Here is a 24701-nt window from a genome sequence, read left to right on the forward strand (position 1 = left end):
TCATTACGTATGGCAGAGAGCCTGTACTGGCAGGGAGTGTGTTATGCTGCCACATTACTCATGAGCTGTGCAGTTAAGTTGTTTTATCATCACGCCAAGCTGCAGTCAATAAGGTTCCCAATTCTGTGTTTTTTTAAGACACTTTGTTAAGTAGTGATTCAAAAGCTTGATTTCGTACTATGAAAACAGAACTATCTATAAAGCACTAGCCACTATCTGTAATAATTTAATGATAATAATTGTTGTAATTCATATAATTCCCCTCAGTGAATTTCTTTCATGACGTGGGTTAAGTAGGCAGAGATCTGTCCATCTTGCATTAACAGAAAGTTGTTGTCATGCTTCTGCTCCTGTAAAGGAATCCTCTCTTAACTCGATGTGGCAGCAGACACTCAGCTCCAGTTGGGAGGACTTAACTTAGACTTTAAATGTAGGATATCATTCTGTCAGTTCATGAAATATGAAGTGAAGAAAGATCCTTGCGAGTGCTACCGCTCCTTTTTCTTGTTATTTTTAGAATTCCACTGCAATTTGAACGACACAGCATCTCTGAGTCAGGAGGAAAGCATTTTCACGTCATCTCATCTCAGTGAAAAGCCTTAAACTTCAAAATAACCTTTTATCATGAGATTATTAAAAGACAATGTCTTATCAGTTTCTTGGCTCCACTGGAGAGAGCAGGTTTTGAACTGATTAATATGTTACCAAGGTGTTGAATTACTGCATGTGGGTTATATATTATGTCCCCCGCCTCACAGTGAAGAAGAAAATAAATACAGCTAAATCATTCTTTCAGGGGAGCACTAGTGGAAATGTACAGGGCTGCCAGGGCACGGTCTCCGGGCATTATTTATTTTAGAGGGAAAATTACTGACTTAAAAATCATCTGACACTAAAGTACAAGTCAAAAACCATTCCAGAAATGTCACTGCTGAAGGAACCGGGCTAAATGACACTTAAATAAACTTCTGCCTTACATGACAAATGATTAAAGGCTCTGTCAGCCTGCGTCTTTTGACATTAGAAAATCACCGTCTCAAGGCTGATTCTTTCAGTATGCCTGCGTTCGGTGCAACACTAACAGGCCTTGACTAACACATCACTGGAGTCTATAAAATCAGCACGTTGACTTGAGCCTTTGTTAACGCTGGAAACGACTGAATTCTAGCAGCAAACACTCACATAAAAGATCAGAGCTAATAGAATCCGTACAAAAACTTTACATTTTACGCAAGTAATCACTTCAACCAGAAACAATGGTGGAGTAAAATGAGATATGACAACAGCATGTGAGTGGAAAGAGTGACACAGCTGGTCATGAATGAATGAGAGCCCCCAATAAAAGTAACATATGTGCTGATGGTATGATGACCATAATGCACGCAAGTCAGTCGAACCCCTTATTGGTGTTCTGTTTTCACATACTAGAAGCCTGCTGTTAACCACATCATCTTCAGAAACATATTTTCCGATAGTCATGGGCACATGTGGATGAAATGCCTAATTGATATTAACCCTTTTTCACAGTGAGGCTCATTAGATTGTTGCTCCTATGAACAATGACCGATTTATCAAAGTCATACTAATCTGTTTCCACTAATTACAAACACACACTCATACATACCAAAAAGATGTGGCTACAATGAGTTTCTGTAACTGTGGTATGTTAACTTTGTGCGTGTGTTAATGGGAGGTAATAAGGTGAGACCCTGAGTCCGGCATACTTAGCCACATTCTCCATACTGATGGAACACTTCCAGATGGCTCCAGTGGCAGCAGCCAAGAGCTGCTTGTTGTCCGCCTTGCTCAGCAGCGAAACCAGCGGCTGCAGGCCTTTGTACGTGCGCACCAGGTCACGAGTTTGTTTGTCTTCTGCACACTGCGAAGCAAATGAAGACGGTCACAATCTACATTAAGTCCTCCAGAGACAAAGTATGAGTATTTGACTCTGTTCTTTTCATAGTGCAGAAGCGTGAAAGAGAGTTACCTTGAAGATTGCACTGGCACAATGCATTTGTAGCTCATCATTGTCACTGCTCAGGTTTTTAACCAAATCCTTGATCATGCCCTCAGACTGAATGGCAATCCTGTAGCTTTCCTGTGGTGACACAACAATTAGCAGATATCATGAACAACGTGGACTTATCCATTATCATGTGACACTCTGGTACTTCAAATCTTTATCTTTTACCCTTAAATATTTTAGAATTTTGTATATTTCTAAGTTAAAGGGATAGTTTCAGATCTATTGAAGTGGGGTTGTATGAGGTACTCACCCATAGTCAGTGTATTCCCTATAGTAGATGTTGTTTGGCACGACCCAAGTTTGAGAAGCAGACAGGAGTACCACCACAGAAGATAAGCAGTATACTGCTGTGGATGGGAGGCAGCAGCAAAAAGTATTTTAGCTACCTAAAAAAGTCCTACCAAAATATTCAGTATCAGTCTGAGTCTATGCTATATTAAGAGTATTTTCACTCTTCTCCTCAATGCCACCAAACTCCACTGACAAAAACATTACTTTTAGATTCTGAACACTGGAGCTGCTGGTCTAGCTCTGCCTTGATCAGTTAGTTAGTTTGTGTTTTTGTGTTATTTTTCTAAATCCAAACTAACCCTTTCAAAAGCCAAAGTCACACCATGACACAAACAAACTCTGATCGAGGCGGCAGTAGATCAGCAGTTCACGTGTTCAGCACTGTTAAATCACTGTTTTTCTCAATAGAGTCTGGCTTTGAAGAGAGCGATATAATGGCTTCAGTTCCCAGTTGGACATCACTGCCTGCCGGCAAAATAAAGCAGTCAAAATATTCTAAATATAGCTTATACTTAAACTGATATAGAATCTTTTAAGTGGCTAAAATAGATTTTGCTGCTGCCCCAATCCACAGCAGTATATTGCTTAGCTTCCTTGGTGGTACTCCTGCCCGCTTCTCCAAACAGGGGATGTGCCAACTGACATCAACTATCTGTCATACAACACTAAATAAGTACCTCATAAAGCACTATCCCTTTAAACACATATTTTTATAACTTTTATTGTGTATTTACAGTTCTTATTCTGCACACCCTGCTGCAATTCTATATACATATATTTAGTTTTCAATCTTACTGGGACTGTTTCAAGAATAAAGCTGGCATTATAATATAATTTTCTCATTATTAAAAAAATCTAGTCCATCTCTAAATAGATTTGACTGTTTGTGGTACTCAGCCCCAAGACAATTTCTTCTGAGGATACTCAAAGCTCACAAATGCATTTATGTTCTTCAAGTAATTTCTTAAAACACTTGGATACTGTACAATTTAGTAATTATTAAAAAGTGCAACTGTTACAAACTACAGTGTAATTTCAGCTGCAGTTTAACACATATGCAGTAACTCAGCCCATTAGGACTTGGCTCTGGAACCAGAGGGTCACCGGCTCAAGTCCCTGTATGGACCAATATGGAGCGTGGACTGGTGGATGCATCTTGAGCTAGGTACTGAACCCCCAACTGCTCGGGACACCTGTCCATGGGCAGTTTGTGCATGTGTGCGTATTTCGGGCTTACATGTGTCCCCTCAAGGATTAATAAAGTATATCTTCATCTTCATACTTGATGTTTGGTGAGTATTTCGGGGAACAGGACGTTGTGTGTGTGTTCAGTGTAGTGAAGGATGTCACCCAGTGTGGCTCTTGGATGTGTTTTCAATAGTTTTTGGACAATGAGGCTCTTTGGCACTGAGCAATAAAATACATCAGGCTTTGGATACACACACAATATTTGTTGGCAGGATCAATTCATTGTTTGTTTGCTTTAACTGGATTAGCTGACGGGAGAAAAAATGGAATATTAATGACCTTCCTCTTTGTTAAAACAAAGATAAATTCATTCTACATTAGTCACAGACTTGTAGATGTTATAACACAGACCATGTCTTGGAAACATTACGTATAATATACAGTATGTGGCTCCTCTCACCTCTGAAGCACACTCCTGCAGGGTTCCTACCACAGGAATAAGCATGTTCTCATGTGGAGACTTGAGCAGTCGTCCTAGCAGAGGGATACCCCCGGCCCTACGGATGGCCTCCTTGTTCTTGGTGCTCTTGCTGCAGCTCCACAGTGCCAGAGCCCCACAGCGAGCCACTTCTACATCCTTCTCCTGGTTAGCAGTCAGGTTGGCTAAATTAGGGACACAGTCCAGAAGCTTTACCTGAGCAGAGAAAACAAGAGACCCAGACTTACATGTGGATAAACACAAACATAAAAATGTGTTCAAACAAGCAGCCAGACCACACGTATTTAAGCAGAAAACTTCCACACAGACATTTACACAAACTCAGTGAACTTGACATAAATTCAAGGACTCTGAAAAGTTTGCTTGCAGGGTTAGAGTGATAATGGATGGCTCCAGATGGGAATAGCAAGTTGTTGGCTGTGATTAAGGGTGTAATTAAAATTCTATTACCACTGGGTCTGCAAGGATGAAAAAGCCAGAGATGCTAGGAGTGGAAAACTGTCAGGATAGATGTTGATGTTAGGCCCGAAAAGCCCAGTGTGACGGTTTATGGCCATCATTCAGTGTTCTAATCCATAGATCCTGGCCAGTGAGACAGAGCAGGCAAAGCTATTACACACAGCACAGTTCAAAGGTGGTCTCATAGCATAGCGTGAAATTAATCTGCCTCCGTGAGTGACTTGCACATGAGAACATCCGATTTGGGGCTGAGGAAAATATACAAGGCATGGAGGCTTTAATCACAGGTCCCTCTGTCAACAAACATGAATGCAGGTCAGAGGATGTAGGGGACATTCTATCTGTTTTACCACAGCACCCACTCTGTTGTTTTCAAAGGCTGGGTGAAAAAGGATGGATGGGCCGCTATCTGGCATTTGCGAACAGTGTGAAAAGGGCAGGAATGGGTGATTGATTTGCTGTGCATCAAAGCGTAGTCCAGCAACATGTGTTTTATACTTTAAACAAAATAGTAATGGCAAAATGTGGATCACATCACAATAAGGCACCATCCTGTTTTTCCAGAGGTTCCAAGGTGTCTGTGGTTTGGTACAAAAAAGTTTGTATTAAATCACACAGACATAAACAGACTCGTGTTTAATGGAAAACCTGTCACCATAGGACAGAACATTTTTTTGTAAGCACCAATACATAGAGATCAGGTTCTGGGGCCTTGTTAAAGAAAAAAATATCCCAACTGCTCGTGCTATCTTGAGTTTCAGAGATCTCTTTTTCCTAAACTCACGGCTGTATCCTATCTCAGACCTCCTATATTATTTCAACTCAAGAAGTCCTAACTGTAACATTGTGCGGAGTTTGCATGTTCACCCCGTGTCAGCGTGGGTTTCCTCCAGGTGCTCCGGCTTCCTCCCACAGTCCAAAGACATGCAGGTTAATTGGTGACTCTAAATTTTCCGTAGGTGTGAATGTGAGTGTGAATGGTTGTTTGTCTCTATGTGTCAGCCCTGTGATAGTCTGGTGACCTGTCCAGGGTGAACCCCGCCTCTCGCCCAATGTCAGCTGGGATAGGCTCCACCCCCCTGCGACCCCTAACAGGATAAGTGGTTATGGAAAATGAAGGGGGCATTCAGCAATATCCAGAGGTGTGGACTTGAGTCACATGACTCAAACTCAAGTCACTCCACTTGACAAAATCAAAAAAAGACTTGCAACCTGACTTGGGCTTTAGGGGCGATCACACCTACAAGGAGCGCTAGAAACGAGACACCAGTAAAACAATTGATTCCCTACAATACGGTGCGTCTGACTGGTTTTCAAGCATTTTTTATGACGAGCATCTTTCTGGCGTCTTTTTAGATGCACATTCTTTTTCTGGTGTCTTTTTAGACGCGTGTTTGTAGACGCTGAAAGTTGAAATAATCTCAACTTTTGGGCGTCAGGCGCCAGTAGCACCATAGCTCCGTCTTGGGTCCATTTTCAATGTTTTGAACGCCCGGTTTCGCACGCACCCCCGCTCTACAGGCGCTCCTCGTAAGGAGCGCTCATTGAAAGGGCGTTTCAGGCATTTCAAGTGTCTTTGAAGTGTCCGCGTTTCTTGCGCCACCTGTAGGTGTGATCGGCCCCTTAGACTTGAAAATATTTGATACCTGTCTCTGAACCCAAGTGTGCCACAAATCAATTCATCACCCTTCATTACTTGACTCAACTAATGATAACAGTATTCATTCATTCATTAATTCCACTAGGCTGACACTTAATTTCACAGATCCACTTTCCCCTAACCAATCCAACAACATCCAATCAAGTTGCAGGAGAGAGCCACAATGAACTAACATTATTTTACGCACTACCAGTTGGAAAAAATGATACCAAAGATAATTTTGTGAACAGAAACTACGTGGGGTCGACAAAAAATGAACTGCAGTACGCAAAACATGCAGGTCAGACCAAGAGACGCAACAGCTTCCAACCTCCTTTGGCATTAACATGGTTAGCAAGTTAATGCTTGGCTAACGTTAGCGTAACGGCTGAATTACTTGGTGACCAACTTGATTTACAATTAAATTCAAATTTTAAATACGCATTCACTATTTTTGTGAATTGGATATATCATTGCTCTGTTGTTGAAATGGCATTTAATTTGGTCAAAAGCGCATTATGACTTCTTTAAGACTCAAAACCTAAAGTTTGGGACTCGAGACTTGAGTGCAAAGACTTAAAGATTTACTTGTAACTTGCAAAAGAATGACATGGTCCAACCTCTGGAAAAATCCCTATCCTAATATAAGATAGGATTTTTTCCCGAATGCAGTAAGGAAACATGTCTCTGTATTACAAAATTCCTAAATGTCATCCTAAACTGAGTAATGACAGGATTTAAGATACGGGAAGTCTCTGTAATAAAGCCCCATGTCTGCAGTTCTCTCTCCTGCTGCTCTTCAGATTGGAATTACAGGGATTTCTTAATGCTTTTATTTGTTACACTAAGCTTATATTTACATTGTTCTGTGCTTGTGCTTGTGCTCACCAGTTTTTTGATGCCGCCATATTGCCTGACAGTTCTCCTTGCTCTGCGGAACCTAGCCACGTTAGCGATGGTCTCAGCAGCTAAGGCCTTGAGGTCTTTGACCGGTGAGTCCAGAATCTTCACAATGCTCTGCAGGCCTCCCATGTCAACGATGGCTCGATGGATTTGCACGTTATGACTTATCTTTCTCAGGATTTTCAGAGATCCAATCTGAAACCAGACACACATAAACCCTCACACTCAGAAAGATATTTTAAAAATGTATTTTATAGAAAAGAAGCTGTTGTGTCTACGCCAACATGAGGCCTCCATCTGTAGTAAGAGCACATACATCAATATCTAGTAGCCAAACATTCACCCAAATTTCCACTAAAAACAGACAGGACAAAAAGCTGTAATAAAATCAGGTTAAAAAGCACCCACAAGTCATTAGGCACAGTGAAGAATAATTGCTACCCCGTGTCTTTAAAGGCATGCGCTTTACCCAGCAGTAGTGTTTCTGTAACTAAAACACAGGCTGGCACACACGGCCGGCTCTGTTTATGCCTGCAGGCCATCCAGGTCCAGCTTTGGCACAGCTACTCACTTTGCATTTGACTTCATCTGTATCCAGCAAGTTAATGAGGACTTCAAGGCCACCTACATCCCGGATGGCCAGTTGGCACGTCTCCTGCATCAAATTAAAGTCCATCATGGCGCACAGAGTGAGCACAGTGGCCGTCTGGTCGCCTCCCTGAAATAATAATGCCCAACATGAATGAATGAAAAAGGGGAGACAAAAAGGAAGACAGGAGGCGAAAATTAAACATTAGGCAGACATTTGGAAGAGGAGACCCTCCCACCCTCCCTCTCCCTCTGTTGTTTCCCCCCTCGTACCACTCCTGCTGGGGCTGTTTTGTTTATACCACAGCCTGGTAAGTGTTCAGCTTTGTGCTGGTAAACACTGATGGAAAGAAATGATTTGCTAACAGAGCACCAAGCCTCTGACAACAGTGCCAAGCCAGGAACCATTAGGCATTGCCCCCTCGGATAAAAAAGAACACCATTAGCACTAAATGATGAGTTAGCATTTCAAAAGCAGGATATGTTTTGACAGTTGCTATACACACACACACATCATTTTAGACCTGCATCCCAGAGATTAGCAACTCAGTAGCTACAACACTTCTAAGTCAACAAGTGTTTTGAGGGGGGTTCTTTGATTTAAAGTCAAGCCCCTCAGCACACATGGGGCAGACAACTGATTAGGGTTTTATTGCCACTTAACTGCAATAATATGCCAACTACAAAAATACACAGATTTAAAACTGGGTATGTGTGGTCAAATCCTGATGTGTGCGGCAGTGCCAGACCCTGACTGTATTCAACAGTTTTCCAGAAGTGTAGACTCAAGGCACATGACTTGGACATGAGTCAGACTCCACTCACAAATTTGATGGCTTTAGATTGGACTTAATATACGATATACGTAAGCCCTCTCAATCATCACTTATGACCCACTCTCAGCGTGTGGTAGTGTTTTTATCTGCAGAGACTGCCCTCTGCCTGGATTTTCTTTTCTCCTTCTTTTTCTTCTTCAGCACTCTTTCTTTCAGCACATAGTAGAGGTCAGAGCTTTATAAAAAGGTGTCGACAAGATGCCAGACCGTAAGCAGCAGGCATCCAAGAGACACGGTGCAGAAAAAAAAAACGCAAAAACAGGAAGGTGAAACACCAAACACAAGTGAATCTGGGGATGGCTTTTTTCACTTTCACTGGCGAACATATTAACAGTCATTATTAAGATTATGTTTTTTGGCTTTTTGCCATTATTGTACAGCTGAAGAATGACAGGAAAGGGGGAGACGGAATGGATATGACACGCAGCAAAGAGCTGCAGGTTGAAATTGAACCTGGACAACTGTAAAGGGTTCAGTCTTTCGACGTGGTCATGTGCTCTGGGTAGAGACTGAAAGAATGAGATCGTGGATACAAACAGCCGAAATTAGTTTCCTCCGTGGGGTGTCTGGGCTCAGTCTTAGAGAGAAGGTGAGGAGCTCGGACGTCTGGAGGGAGCTAGGAGTAGAGCCGCTGCTCCGTCTTGTTGAAAGAGGACAGTTGAGGTGGTTCCGGCATCTGATCAGGATCCTCCTGGACGCCTCCTGTTAGAGGTGTTCGGGGCACGTCCCACTGCTAGGAGGCCCCGGGGCAGACCCAGAACACGCTGGAGGGATTACATATCTCATCTGGCCTGGGAACGCCTTAGGGTCCCCCAGGAGGAGCTGGAAAGCGTTGCTGGGGAGAGGGACGTCTGGGGTGCTTTGCTCGGCCTGCTGCCCCCACGACGGATGAAAATGGATGGATGGATGATGGATGGATGGATGGATGGATGGATGGTTATTTGACATTTTCCCCTAAACCCAAAGATTAAAAACTGTTATTTAAAAAGTGTTACACAAATCAATTAATATCCTGGGTTTGGTTGAAGGTGGCAGTGCTGTTTGGGCTGAGAAAGCCATGTGTAAGTAAGGTAAAGGAGGTTACTGGGTTGGTGCGGGGAGCAGTGAGAGCTGGCATTAGGAGAGTGTCTCTGGGACGCCAGAGATCACTGTCTAGCCTCCTGGAGGTGTCGTGGGACCAACTAGACGAAACACTGGTGAAAGGAGGTTCCCACCCGATGACCCCAAAGACATGCTAGTTATCACTGCTCACTGGTTTGTATAGTTAAGCCTTGCCATATTAGCTTATCATAGGGCTTAGGTTATTCACTGAGTGTTGATCCTTTCTCTAGAGCACAAACTTCTTGTGTTTATTTGAACCCTATATTTCCTGAATCGACTAACATTCAAGCCATCTGTTCCCTGTGAGACGACACTTACTTTTCCCGGATCCACTTTGTTTGAACTAATCCAGCAGCATCCAATTAGTTTGAAGGAGAGAACCATGAGGAACTTTTGTTATGTTACGGAGCACCATTTGGAAAAAAACTGTATCCAAAGATATATTCACTGGTGTGCAAAAGTTACGTGGTTTGCAGTAAAAAACAAATTGCAGTATGCAAGATGTGCTGGTTGAAAATTACTGACGGAGACATAACAACTTCACCCCAACTTGATTTAACAAGCTTTTGCTCGAGCAAAGGTTCAGCTAGGAAGACAATACTTTTTCATGCTTGGACTGTAACTTTCATCCTCACCCTGTCATTCACTCCTTGCACGCAGCTGTCAGTGTTCAGGGCTGCCATTAACTGTTCTACAGCTGATTCACCATGAAAACAATAGCACAACGATACACCTTCTCTGTCAGCCTATCATCTCACTGTTCCTCATTTTAAATATGGTTCTTTTTCAGCTGCAGTTATTTCATGCTGCTGCTGTGCGTACCCTCCACCTCCTCATCACCACCTACTCTTCTTGGATGCACCCTCTATTCGCCTCAGCAGTCATCAACCAAAGTCATTAGCCACCACCTCCTCCACCAGTGTCTAGACTAGGGGGGATTTATCTTGCTGCCGCTCAGATGTCCAACAATCACAAATAACCTCCCTCTGGTGTCTAAATCTTTATTTCATTCTTCTGTCTCTCCTGATTGAAATGAATACAATTTTGAAAAAGCACCCATGTCTTATATATATATTATTACTCTGTTGTTATTATGTTGTTGTTGAAGAGTGCATTACGACTTGAAGTTTAGGTCTTGGCACTTGAATTGGGAATTGCATGCAAAGACTTGAGACTTATTTGTGACTTGCAAAACAATGACTAGGTCCCATCTTTGCTGTTTTCTCCTAAATTTAGTGTCTAAAATCTTGTCTTTTTTACAGGTTCCCCTCACAATGCATAAATCCACATAATGTCCCAGCTGTGGATGGATGTTGACAGCATTATGGCACTTAAAATACCAGTCTTTGGGTTGGTGCTTTGGGATGGTTGAAATATTGTCCAGTCAGGCAGCAATGGTGTTTTTATATCACCATATTTAGTCTGTATCATACACAGTTGCATAACAAACTTTGTTGACATGCAATGGTTTTGATCACGAGAAGGGTAAAAAAAAATAAAATCGGTAGTCAGATAAAACAGAAGCTCATGGCACGAAAATGCAACAGTTTGCTGCTGTAACACTAGACCTGCTACATGGCTTTGATATGTGACACTGAAACGTCCAGTCCAAAATCTCCTGGCAAATGAACAATCAAATATTATTTCTTTTCGCAGTGGTTTGAACGTGCCACAGACAGAATTCTCACCGGCTGGATTCAAGGACGCCTCTACTGTTCCAAGCTCCATAAGCCTTTATTAGTTGCACACTTTGCAAACAATTTGAGATGTCAGAGCCATCCTAAATACGTTATTTCAACCAAACGTAAGAATGTAACATGTCCTGCTATCAGCTACCCATGTGAGTAGAAAATAGCCCATCACTGCATAGAGGGCTGGGGCAGTAATCGGTTTCATGCAGCTGTTGGAGCGGCCGGCTCATCAGTGCAGGTCTATACCAGAGTCTCAAGTGGTGTTTGATCATGTCTCCCTCACAAAGCAGTGCTCTGACACAGCAGGATAACGGCCACATGTGTTCTCCATATCACGATGCTAGCCTAAATGTGAACCACTTGCCCATTAACAGCAGTGGATCTACTGCTCCCTTTGTCTCCTCCATTCTCACTCTTCAAAGGAGTCGGCAGGCGAGGTTTCTACCTTGTAAAAACAACAAAAAGGCTATGTTTAGGAGTGATCGCTGGGAGAACAGAAAACAGATCATGTGCTTTCATTTTTGTTAGCTTTGGTCTTGAGGTATTGTCGACATTCTTTAAAACATTGACAACATCTGACGATCTTTTATGATGAAAGATCTTTGACTCTCTGAGCATGATAAGGGCAGATGCTTAAAGTGGAACTAATTCAACCACTGTTCCACCTCTGAACAAGAAATTCAAAAAGTAGTTTAATATCTGTGCACTGTCTGTCTTGGTGGATATATGTTATCTCTGCATACTTACTGTATGCCATGACCAAATGAAATCTTTACGAGTCTGCTTCATAAACCCGAGGGAGCTCCCACTGCTCAAGACATTTGCTATTGCTAACAGCAGTGATTAATGTATTCATAGATTTCACTGCATGTAAAATAAGACTAATGGTGTGTCTCAAATCACATACTTCCGTTAGTACACTTCCAAGTAGTATACTATGTGCACTACAGTATGTGCTCATGGGCGTAGTGCGTGAATTTCGACAGGGCAATTAGCTAGTTAGCAAACTAGCATTAGCATTCGTGTTATCGTTCGTGGTACCAAATCATTACAGACTGCTAAATTAACCCAACAAACATACTGCTGGCTTATACCTGACAACAGTTTAGTGGTGCTTAGTGCAAAAAACACATGTATTTGTACAATGCAGTGACGTTCACGGCCGCACAGTCCTGGGCCACCATTTCCAGTTTGAAAAGTGTCCCCTCCCCTTCCGCTACGTAGCCAAGATGGCGACCACTGAGGGCGAGAAGTGTCCATAGTTCCACACTCAACTTCTTGACCGTTTTGAGTGCACCATCCAGGTACTCATAGTGCACTGCATTTTTCCATACTTCTCAGTGTGAACCCACTTATGCACTCAAAATATTAAGTGTAAGTACAGAAGTATGCAATTTGAGACACAGAATAAGAGTCTACAGCGCCACCAACAGCGATGTGAGGCTGTATTGACGCATAGCACTGCTATCATCAGCATGCTCACAGTGAAGACGCTAACCTGCTGGTGTTAAGCAGCTATTATTTACTAGGTTCACCATCTTAGTTTATCTTGTTAGCATGTTAATATTTGCTAGTTAGGACTAAACTTAGGTGAGGCTGATGGAAATGTAATTTGTTTTGCAGGTATTTTTGTAAAAAAGTATAGGGCTAACTGACACTGACCTAGTGATGGAGCTAGATGAAAAGTCAGGGACTCACCAAAGTCAGTATGATTCATCCTGATGATGTCCAAATATGTACAAAATATGATTTGCCTGGGAACCAGAAAAATCTGTGAGCTCATGTTTTCTTTGCTCTGACAGATGCGTCACGTCTGCCCTCCGCTTTAGACAGATCCCAGCATTTTGAGATCTGACGGGCCAAGCACAACTGTATTCCTAATATGGGGGCGTGTCAGAGACAAAGACTGTACAGAGGAGCCCTGTTGAGGCATTTTTGGAAACAACGAACATGGCTGCAGCCGATGTGGGACCTTCTGATGTAGCTGCTATCATGTCAGTAGAAAAATCAACTGCACTTAATGCTTTTCTTGAGATGAAACATTGTTTGCGCTACTTCCGACAGGATTTGGCAAAAGTTTAATACGGCACCTCTTAATAAACTAGCTAATCTCTGCATGCTGTAGGCTCTTTACATTGTTTGGTAGCTGAGGCATTATTTTTGCCCTGCCAAGTCCTTAATGTGCTTTAATTGGATGGTGCTGCTGTGCTTTGGTTAACCATGTACACCGAGCAGACCTGGGATCTCATTTATAAAACTCACATAGGATCCATACTGAAAAATACGTACCAACAAAAGCCAAAAATGGTGTGCACCAAAAAATATTCCCCAATTTCCACAATCAGGCTTCCACCTCACCATCTGTGTCGCCAATTTCCTGTCTCAAACATTTTCGTAAGCATGGGTCAAAGTTTCTCCCATCAAATCTGCTTTTATAGATCACAACCTTTCTATGGGAAGTGGCGTACGCCTCTTCCAGGCCTCATTTTGTCACATGCAATGTTTATAAAAGAGACCCCAGGTCATTGATCACTACGTGCTTCGTCACGTGTTGATAATCCATTGATAACACCCCTTGGAATTCGGAAAAGAAATAAGAGGTTCCTCTAGTAGCGCTAGAGGAAAAGTCAGAAAATCATCAAAGTAGCTAATTTCACAGCAGTCCATCCAATAGTTGTCAAGATATTTCACTCTAAGCCAAAAAAGAGAAAAAGTCAAAGGACCACCTAAGCCTGATCTGGGGATTACGAATGTCTACACAAATTTTCATTGAAATCGGTTTGATAGTTATTGAGATGATTAAGTCTAGATCACAGCCTTCCATAGAGCCACGCAGCAGATGTTGATAAAAAACCAAACATATAACTGATAATTCAAAACACCACGTTAGGAAGAGACGACAGGAAAAACTGCAAGACACCTTAAGCCTCACTGAATATCTAATGACGTGGTATTTGGCAAAAATATTCCAAAATAGTGATACTTATGCAACTCATGACCTCTACAATAACACCTCTGAGAGAATTTATCACCTTGTCTGGCAGTCGCAGAATTACATAATTAGAAATGGATTTAGAAGAGATTAAGCAGTATGATGGATCAGATTCCATTCATGAGGTGACCTTAAAATCAGTCACTTAAAGATGCTTTACGCATTTTGTCTCTTCCTTTACTGCAGGTGTCTCGGCCTGAGCTGATGCCTTCACACTACTGAATGGAGGTCTTATTCTTGTCTGGTTACTCTGGAGCAGCAGACTGGATTCTGCCTGAGCCACTCCAGGCCTATAAATCACAGCACTAAGCATGTGGGAGTAGGAATGGGGTTAATAGAGCTGTCGATGGTACCCTGTTGACCTCAGGTCCTTTTATTAGTACTGTTACTGTTTAGTTGTATATATTTTGTACATGAGTGTGTGTGTTTTCATGCCAGCAGGGGTAAACGTGCATATTGAGTATAAGCGCTCAGACACATAAGAACATATGTCTGCATTGCTGGACTGGTGACAGGTGGACTCGGGCCACTGCCAGCGCTTCATAAAGCTTAGCGTAAGAGAGAAGTAGTGGGTCTTGGCAGAGGTCGAGCTATAGAGGATGCATGAGGTTTCATACTTCTCTGCAGTCTCCAGTAGACTTAGAAGGGAGGCTACTAATGACAAGAACAAACCCAATCTCCTGCTCCACTATGGGAAAGGTACTGTAGGGATAGCATGAATGATTACTGGTTGTTTCTCGCTTCATATTTGACATAGGATCTCCTATAACATAAAACTTGATCACTTAATAGGCCTTTCTATCATAAAATGAGCACAGTGCACGCTGAGCAAACGTCTAGTCGGGGCTTGGAGTTGAAAGTTGCTTAGCTCATGAGAATGAAATGATGCAATTATTCTTGTAAGTAAATTCCAGATTAGACATGCTGTAAATGCATTACAGGCACTAAAAAATAAATGTCTTAATTAAGTGCTGTAGTTATTATACAAAAAAGCTTTAAAATGCTTAACCACTTAGAACATAATTAGCTACAAAACGCTTCTGTTGAGAAAATGAGGCGATACTGGCTCCTGTACACTGGAGACAAGATTAGTTTTAGTGTGGCAATTAGCAGAATGGTTCTCATGAGAGAGTAGCAGGGCAGTAGTACTGTGACTGCCCAGCAGAGGGGGAGCAACATTAATGAGGGCTAAACACAATACCATGTGTGTCAAGGACCCAGCAAAGCTTGTTAATCTGCAGCACTTTTACTTTCCAGATAAATTTTAAGTTACAGAAAACACCGTTTTAAAGAGAAAGGAGAAAAGCTGCAGTGATAGTGACACTTTCTAAAAGACATCTGGTGAATTATTTCATAGTGACTGTTCAGAGGAGATGAGGAAAAGCCATCTGCTCAGTCAAAAAAAAAAAAAGATGTTTATTGCAACAACTAAATTATGAAAATGTTTACAACACTTGATATTGGCATGTTTATCAGTTAACTAGTAACATATTGTGTATCAGACACAATATTTACATCTGTGAAAATATGAAAATTGTTTTATGTTTAGAGAGCCACGGGCACACCTAACCGATAGCAGCTGGAGAATTTTGTCTTTATTTAAACTGAGACAAAATACGCATATGACATTTACTGGCCTTGTTGCTTAACTTGTGAGGTTATTCAGTCCTGACTAGTAAAAGCTGTGATTTAGCTTGTTTCCAGTCTGGTTTAATGAAGGCCTGTATGTTGTGAATATAAATTTACAGAATACTTTAACTGTGGCCCTAATGCCTTACAGACTGGAGTAAGGAAGGAGAAATATGTTAAAATAAGTTTTCCATGTCAGTGTGTTGAAGACGTACATACAACCTCATGCATGCGAGACACAGACTGAAATCTACACGCTGGATTTTAAAGGCACAGATCTCCAGTCATAGGAGTATAAAAACAAACACATCGCAATCCTAGGTAAATATCCCTACATAAATATCATTAAAACACAAAACAGAACATCCATGTGTCGCTTTCTGAGAGTGTTAAACTTCCTAGAGTACAAGCGGCTGTCTATAGTGCAGGGGAAAGGGGGGGAAAAAGATCTCCTCCTAAAATAAAACAGATATTTAACTTGGCTCATGGTAAGTTTCAGCGTCTGATGGTAATGATATTATAAAATGACTACTGGACAAACCCCATAAATAACTGCGCTGTGTGGTTTCCAGACAGATAGAAAGCTGGGACATGTTGGTTGCTGCAGTGCTGCATCTTGTTGAAAAGAGAACACACACACCAACCTAAAGCTCGCACCGCAACCCCGCTGAAAAAGCACAAAATATACAAACCAGTGAGGATTTTTTTTGTGTTTGAATTTGCCTCTTTCATATCATTTACATCTTCTTTTTTCCTCTCTGGAAAGGAGTTGCAGCCTGCTTTCAGAGGGGGAATTTCCTTCCATTATATTCTATTTTGCTAAGCTAAAAATATCTACCAAGAGTTGAACTTCACAGCAGTGTTTTCTATAAAAGATTTACTCGGTTGCACCAAGCCGCAGAACAGAAATCTGGTAGTGATATCAAGAAATCCCAAACTGTATTAAAATATGTAATATCGACCATTACAACACACTGAAATAACATTAACCACTTTTATTTTCTTTAAGTTGAAGCATCATTTAAGGTATTTTTACAGTTAAATAAATGACGACAGGTTTGCAATGTGCAAAAAAACAGATTCCTGTCAGAATAAAGTAAACGCAGTCTGTTTTAATATAACCTGTCTGAATGATACTGTCCAGATAAATAGATAATAGGGACCACTGAGTGAAGCAGGGTAATCTCTGAAGTCAAGTGGTCGGAGCTATTCCCAGCCAGTCTGGGTCATTGGCGTTTCTATCTTCTTTTTCTTTCCCTTCCATGTTTTGACACATTAATATTCACCATATGCCCTGTCAGACCTATCACTGGCGCGCTTCATTTTTGTGCTTCTGCGGTGTGGGCAAACAGCGCGTACAGCTGCTGCCGTCAGACAGCTCTTTCCCCTGTGCCTTGGCTCACATGTGCAACCAAACAGGCCTGTGTCAGAAACCAGGAATCCATGAGCTGAGCCAACCACTTCAATGAGCATCTTCCTACAGAGCACTGCTTCAAATATACATACTTTATTTAACCTGACACCCTCTTCTTCAGTGAGTGGCACCTTGATATGACTGAGGCAAGACAGACAGGTGGGATTATTTGATTGGAAAATGACCCTTTAAGATACCAGCTATCCTCCTGCACCTCCTTGACTAATAATATTTTCCACTCATTGAGATTCTGAAGAAGTTTTTGAAATTTGAATACTGACTCAGGACAGCATCAAAATTCTTGAACAGATGACAGGAAAAGAGCATGGACTTTACTGTTTCCTGTCAGTAGTGGCCTGCTTTCACTTGCAGTAGCACAGCTCGCTGTACAAATCGCTATTTTGGGGTGAAATCCTTCTGAGGAAGGAAACAGTGTGTAAGGTAATGTTCCCATACCTTGAGGTACTTGACCAGTTTCTGGATCTGCCAGTATTCAGAAGGCAGGTCTGTGTTACTCTCCTGACGGCGCTCTGGCTGCTCCTCCTCCTCCTCACTCTCAGATGAACTCTCACTGAAAGCGTCCGCTGGCATGGATCCTGCCGGGGTCTTACTGAACAAAAAAAAAGGAGCAGATAACGCTGCACTTTTGACCACTGATAAGAATCCATAGAGGTGTGGGAGAGTGTAGCAACTAGACAATACACAGACAGACAAAGGGATAGAATTTAATATCGTGAAATCTCTTTTCCGTTGTTTTAAATGGAAAAACAGCATGGTCATCCCACACAAGGAGACCCATTAAGGATTTTGAACTGCAAGTGTCAAGTTTGAACTTCCTCAGAATCTCAGCAGCAGGAAAATACAGATTGGAATAATGTCACGGGAGGACTGGAGTGGTCATCATATACAGAGTTAAGACTCTTGCAAGGCTACTGATGCAAACAGAAATGCAGATGGCTTTTTAAAGTTGCTTGGGCCACTTGGATAACTGTATCATGAAAATTGGGCACTGTGGAGCAATGAAATTTGGTACATATTCAAATGGGGCCGCTGAGAGACAGTTCCCATGTACATACAGATAGCATTTCCAGGGGAGCGTATTATCAGACGGAGCCAGCCGATATGAGGGAGTGTTTTCCAGGAAGCAACATGATAAACAGAACAAGACCTTCACAAAGCTTCCAGGCCTACACTCCGTCCTGGGTGGTGTGCAGTCATGACTGTGACTGAGTGAATGCACCCTGGGGTCTTTATTGCATGTACACTGACTGATGAGCAGCAAAGGATGCTATCGGTGCTAACAGTGGCTAGTGTCAATTTATGATGCGAGCGGTCCGTATACATTGGCAGGTGCACGTTTGGAGAGTGCTGAGGAGCCGGAGCTGCCAAGAGCCAGAGGAGGAAAAAGCTTTCATGAAGGTTCTTGTTCAGGACAATGGCTGATATATTTTCAGATTAGATTCTCCATCAGCGGTGCCCCAGAAATTTTTCATAGGGATGACCAGATTGAGTCACTGAAAATCTTGAGGTGGCAAACCAAAACCAAAAAGCATAACTGAATTTCAGGAATTCCATTATGCTATTGAAGTATATAGCCTAGTTGAAACATTTATGGGAGCGGAGTCCAGAGTGCGGCCTCTGTTTTTTCACCTCTTTGAAAATGGCCACGCCAGTTGTTCACTCATCAAAATTTAGCCTAACTTTGGAGCATTATTTAGCCCCCTTCCCCACAAGCTATGCCGACATGGTTGCATGACAGCTCCCTGAAAGTGAAGCCAAAACATCGTGATTCCCTCCACCCATTAGCTGGCTGCAGTGTAGGTCATAAACTCCACCCCCTTTGTGTTAGCAGACATGGGCCGAATAATTTTTTCCCAAAGATGGTTCCTGTCACTGTAGGGAGTTCTTATCACACTGATGTATGTTCAAGTGTATTTTCAGAATGGTTTTAATCAGTTATTTAATGCTATAAGAAGGGGTTTCAACGTCATGATGGACAGCTGTGTGTGCCAACAGTTGTGCCCATGATAAATGGCGCTGGTTGAAATTGGTCAAACAGCCATATTGGTGGGATTCAATACCATGGAGATCTCTACTGTGCAGACTCTCCATTGGAATCACCAACTTAAGACAGCAGTGCCTGTATCCGGGATAGTTTGGCTTCATTTTTGTACAGTGAGAGGAAGTAGAGACGTGTCATCCATCTTTACACACAGTCTATGGTTGGTACCAGTGTGTGCCTCTGAGCCCGTGTCCACATGGCGTTTTCTTTCTCAGTGCCAGCATCATTTTTCAATTTTTCCCAATAAGGAGAAAGTGTATGTGGCCCCATGCAGACACCTAGAGAAAATGTGCCACAGCAGCATCTTTTTTTGGAGTGCTTCGCCTTTTTTGTGCAGCTGCTCCGAGCGCTTCTTTTTTTGGGGCACTTATGCTTTATTAGATAGGAAAATTCTAGCATCAAATGGGAAGAGAGGGAGAGGATGACACGCAACAAGGGGCTGGAGTTGGAATCGAACCCATGGCAACTGCAGCAAGGACATGGCCTTTGTACAGGGGGCGCCTGCTCTCCCAGGTTACTAGTGGGCACTTCTACTGCTGCTTCTTTAGCTAGGCTACTGTCTACTGTCACAACAAACACAGAAAAGCTCATTTTGTGGGAGCAGATCGGACAGTAGACACAGGATGTTGTTGGTGACACTGTGCTTTTATCACTGTACAGTTGTAAGTTGTTATTAACTGTGTAGTCAACCCTCTATTAATGTAACGTTACATTAACTACCTAGCTAACGTTAGTGTCAAGATATTGTCATAGAAATACTCATTTGAAGTACATCATTTAAAAAAAACGCTGGGATGTAGTTTTCCCCAGCGTCCTGCCACCACTTTTCTGTTGAAGAAAAACTCTATGTGGACACGCACCCAAAGTGCCACTACCTTTGCACTAGTTTAAGAAACACAGTAATATCAGCCTCCAGTTATCTAAGCTGGGGGGAGGCACTGGGGGGGTGGAGCATTTTTATTTCTTGGGGTCACCACTGGTAAAACTGCATTTCGCTCTCTTATCAGTGCTAAATCTTAGATAGGTTACTTCCCCAGCAGAAAAAGAAATATCCCTTATATCACAAACGCCACCTGATCTGGGACACTTACGTTTTCTGGGAGGACAGGCGTCCAGGTAAAGAGGACACAGAGAATTCTGCTTTCATCTTGCTCTTGGCTCCTGGTCCCAGCTTTTTCTTCTGTACTTCACCAGACTTCTCCTCTCCAGAGCTCTTACTGGGCTTCTTTTCCTCTGCTTTACTATAATGATGTGAAATAAGAGTCATTATGCCTGCTTCTATTTTGAAAACGGTTATTTTTCTAACATAATCATTATTTAACAATTTGAGACAAGGGGTTCAGCGGGCATTTTTTTAAGCAATTGGGATACTTTTATCTTGAGCCAGTTTCTCCTCAAATGGGTATAGTTATCACAAGGTACAGCTGCAACAGCTCAGCCCTTGCTAGATCTATTTATCAATCAAAGACCATATGTGACAGATCTTTTGGGGATTTTTTTCTAAGACTTTTTCCCAACGTCTCTGTCTGTAATTGAGCAAAAGGTTTTCCACACTGTGAACGTATCCATTAACTCAGATCATTGTGTAATCAGGAATATTTGCACTTGCTCTAAAATTTATAAACCATATAACCATCTCTTTATAATGTGCGACTGCTGGCAGACACGCTGAGCACATGTGACGAAGGCTTGGCACCGCCGTCATCTAGAGCTCATCTCCTCAGTGAGAGGGATCCCCATCACGCACAGTATGCGGTAGCCTGAAGATATTTCAGGACACATCTTACGAGAGGAATCATCACATACCCACATGGAGACACGAGACCGAGATTCTTCCATCTCGGACATGGCTCATATTTCTTCTCGCCGCCTGCCTTGTTCGGCGTATGCTGTTGCCTCGCCTTCTCATGCACATTCTTTTCCTGTTGCTCGTAAGACCTCTGGGGTTGGCCTTGTTCCTCTGCATCAACCGATTCCACATGCTGGATCTTTTGTGTTGATGGAAGTTCTTGAACTGCAAAATCCTGTTGGTAAGTGGAAAAAGACAAAGACTGGAGAGTGAGGAAAAAACTCTTTCAGAGAAATATACAATAAATTTCATTTATAAAACTGTATGTACTCAGGTTGTAAATTTCTCCAAACGATGCTTATTAAAGGAACACTGTCTGAGATTCAGAGAGATTTAGTGACGTCTAGTGGTGAGGACTGCAGATGGCAACTAGCTGAAACTTCTCCCAGTAAGAATTCCTCCAGTGTTCATTGTTCAGGAGGTTTTTACCAGGAGTCTAATTATGAGCAGAGGTCTCGTCCTCTCCAAAACAAACACACCAAGTGATTAAAACTGATAACAACACTGAATAAAGCAGTTTTATGTTACATATCAGTTTCTCCGAGCCCGTTACCCAGCACCTGCGAAGGTGCGCTCACCTTTTTCGCTAAAAACTTCAAAAAATCCAGGGGCCGTATTCACAGACATTCTGAAAATACTCTCAGAGAGCTCCTCAGTTAGCATGAAAAACTTTAGTAAGGAGCCCTAGCTTAGGAAAGCACTGAGAAAATTCTGGGCAAGAAAGAGACAGAAACTTTTACCTTGATGTGGAAGTGTGATTCACCCTGTTTCTAGGTATGATGCATGCATTCAACAGATGTGATTGGTTGTCAGAGACAGGCCCTTTTGTGAACCTGCAAGGTGCCGACACCCAGTGGAAATGAACTGAGCTGCATCACAATATGAGACTGTGAAAGTGTTGTCATTGTTTGCGTGATCACTGCTGGTGGATTGTGGCGACAGACTCAATTCTTCACTGCTGCACTGTTGCTGCACTGCACCTTTTTCCAGTTTTCCAAATATCTAAATGTTGTCATCATTTTGTCTCTGGTGTTCTAGCTTTTTACCGGAAGCTAAATTATCCGCAGAGGTCTCTTCCTCTCCAAAACAAATGGAGCCATTGATTTAAACCGGTAGAAACACTGAATAAAGCAGTTTCGCGTTAAGAGTCACGTGTTTTTCGGACGCTGCCGGCTCGTCGGGGAGGGGCTTTAAATTATATTGGCTGACACAAAAACACAAATGCCCCTATCTAGAGCCTGTGCATGGTTTGTTCCTTACGGATTACTGCAGAAACATGATGTTGCAACACAGCAATTTCCATGGACGAGAACCCACTCCCTATGTAGATACAAACAGCTCATTCTATCGGTAACAAAAACACAACAACTCTTATTTTCAGGTGATTATACACAAAGGAAAACATACTTTCCACTCCATTTCTGCCCATATACCACTCTAAATCCTACACACTGGACCTTTAAAAAATTCATTTTGATTTTCACTTGTGCCTCTTGTGAGGCTGAACCATATTTTCCACCCACCATCTGACACGATGCCTCCCTCTTCATTATTAGAGACACATTACATATTAACGGCTGACAAAGTGTTGGCCGTTTCACTCTGAGAAGAAGCATATAAAAACTACAGAGCAGTATCAGTGACACATATAAAACATAAAATTCACATAAAAGCTCTTTCGCAACAATACGCAGACCTGCATAACAATTCAGTCTTTATTGGGGTTTTGGAATAAAATAACACTTTCCCAATGCTTTATACAGAAGAGGTCCCCCTCCGTTAATTGGCTGAACACTATCAAAAACTTTATTGTTTCTATACATTTCTCCACCTAAAACCTTGCAGCTTGGCACAGACAAAGTAACGCCTTTGTGTCACTGTTATTCAGTTATGATTTTTTTTTTCTGACGTTTTGAAGGTCTTATACCAAACTTTACAACCTATACACGAATGCCAATAAGACACATATGAATGGTTTGCAGGCAGGAGAATTTTTAATCACAGACACCTGCTCTGCAGAAATAGCTCAGACTGTCATTGGTTGTTAGGAGCTCAACATTTTAAAAGGCAGGGAAAAAGAATTAAGATGTATTTGTATGGCTTGTGTTCACGCACAAGTCGGAGCCAAGCATGCCCAATCACTTTTCCAAAGACTTGTTTTTCATAAAACACAAAGTGACCTGCTATTGGAAACATACAAGTCAATTCACCCAACCACAGACCCACAGTCTGACTTTATTAGGCTAACCAACTTTCTTTAATTCTATTATATGTGAAATGGACAAAGTCCATGTGCTTACACAGAAGGGAACACTCCACATTCTTTGACATGCCACAGTATAAAGTCCTATTGCAGGTGCCTCTCTGCATCTGAAAACACTACAGCTCTGGAGACGAATGCTGCGTTAAGCCGAGCTGATGCCTGCAGTTCTAAACTTGTTTTTATAGCAGGTGACATTCAATCATTAGCGTTTTTCATTTCTTCATTTGACTACTAAAACCTAAACTCAAACTATTTACATGTGTTTGTGGTAGACGTGTATCTAATGACTTGATCCATACTGATGGAAAATCAGCAGGGCAGCAAATCTGCAGCCATTGGCCATAAAATATCTGTCAGTGGCAAGATTCAAAAGTCTGTACTGACTGATTATGACAGTGAGGCGGTCTATATTAATTTCAGGATGTGAAGAACGAAAACAAATCTACAACGCAGGGAGTTTTTGCTCTTCAGCGAGTGTCTTGTGCATGCAAACACACCACATGTCCAATTTCCAATCACGCTGTGATGTCAAAACGAATCCACAACACTGAACAGAGAAGGCGAGTCTGCTTCCTCCCCGTGTTGCAGCCCCCGTCTCCTTTGGCTGCCTCTGCTCATTTGATTGAGGCTGTCTAATCTAATAGAACTGTTAAAAAAGACCTGCTTCCTCACTTTGGAAACGAGCAGATATGTTTGGAGATTAGGTGTTGTTATCTTTGGCTATCGCCTTGCAAGTTTGGGCTCTCTGAGTTGCAATCAGGGAACTGAGCCGGAGCTATGCGAGATTGTGTTTCTGACAGACACCGCTGCTATTGCTCTCTCAAATTAAAACTGGAATGGATCATGTCCACAGGAATGACTGCAATTACTTAATATCTCAGACACAGGATGCATATTGCGCCATTTGATTGCTGTCGTCAGCAATCAATCAAATGAATTTCAAAGCGATGCGTTTTTAAGCTGACCCCGTCATATGAAGGTGATTAGCTCAAGTAGAGGCAGAGAGAAAATATTCAGCGGTGAGAGTGAAACAAAAGTTACAGGACACTGCGAGGCACATATCAAAGGAGTTAAAGAATCCAGAAGAAAAAGACCTTGACAATGATTTGTGCCTCCACAAACTGGTTCACAGCAATTTTTACTGTGGCTGTCCATCATTTTTAGATCTTTCAGACTCGCAGCATCACTCTTCACACAGGACTCGTAAAACATAAAAGCCTGAATGTCTTTTTTTAACACACTTCAGCTTGGCACTACTCATTGGTTTATTA

General features: G+C 42.1%; 1 protein-coding gene across 1 annotated transcript in view; it reads right to left on the reverse strand.

Moving 5' to 3' along the window:
• odad2 (outer dynein arm docking complex subunit 2) overlaps positions 1–24701 on the reverse strand; it is a 56674-nt gene that overhangs the window by 19300 nt on the left and 12673 nt on the right. The window contains exons 8-15 of the mRNA XM_049564741.1: positions 21125–21342; positions 20410–20559; positions 17713–17866; positions 7577–7723; positions 6991–7200; positions 3966–4199; positions 1988–2098; positions 1725–1879 (exon numbers count right to left, since the gene is read on the reverse strand). Of these exons, the coding sequence (XP_049420698.1) occupies positions 1725–1879; positions 1988–2098; positions 3966–4199; positions 6991–7200; positions 7577–7723; positions 17713–17866; positions 20410–20559; positions 21125–21342 (1379 nt within the window). The remainder of the gene's footprint in view (positions 1–1724; positions 1880–1987; positions 2099–3965; positions 4200–6990; positions 7201–7576; positions 7724–17712; positions 17867–20409; positions 20560–21124; positions 21343–24701) is intronic.

This window comes from Epinephelus fuscoguttatus, linkage group LG21, assembly GCF_011397635.1.
Source record: "Epinephelus fuscoguttatus linkage group LG21, E.fuscoguttatus.final_Chr_v1".
Classification (NCBI taxonomy): domain Eukaryota; kingdom Metazoa; phylum Chordata; class Actinopteri; order Perciformes; family Serranidae; genus Epinephelus; species Epinephelus fuscoguttatus.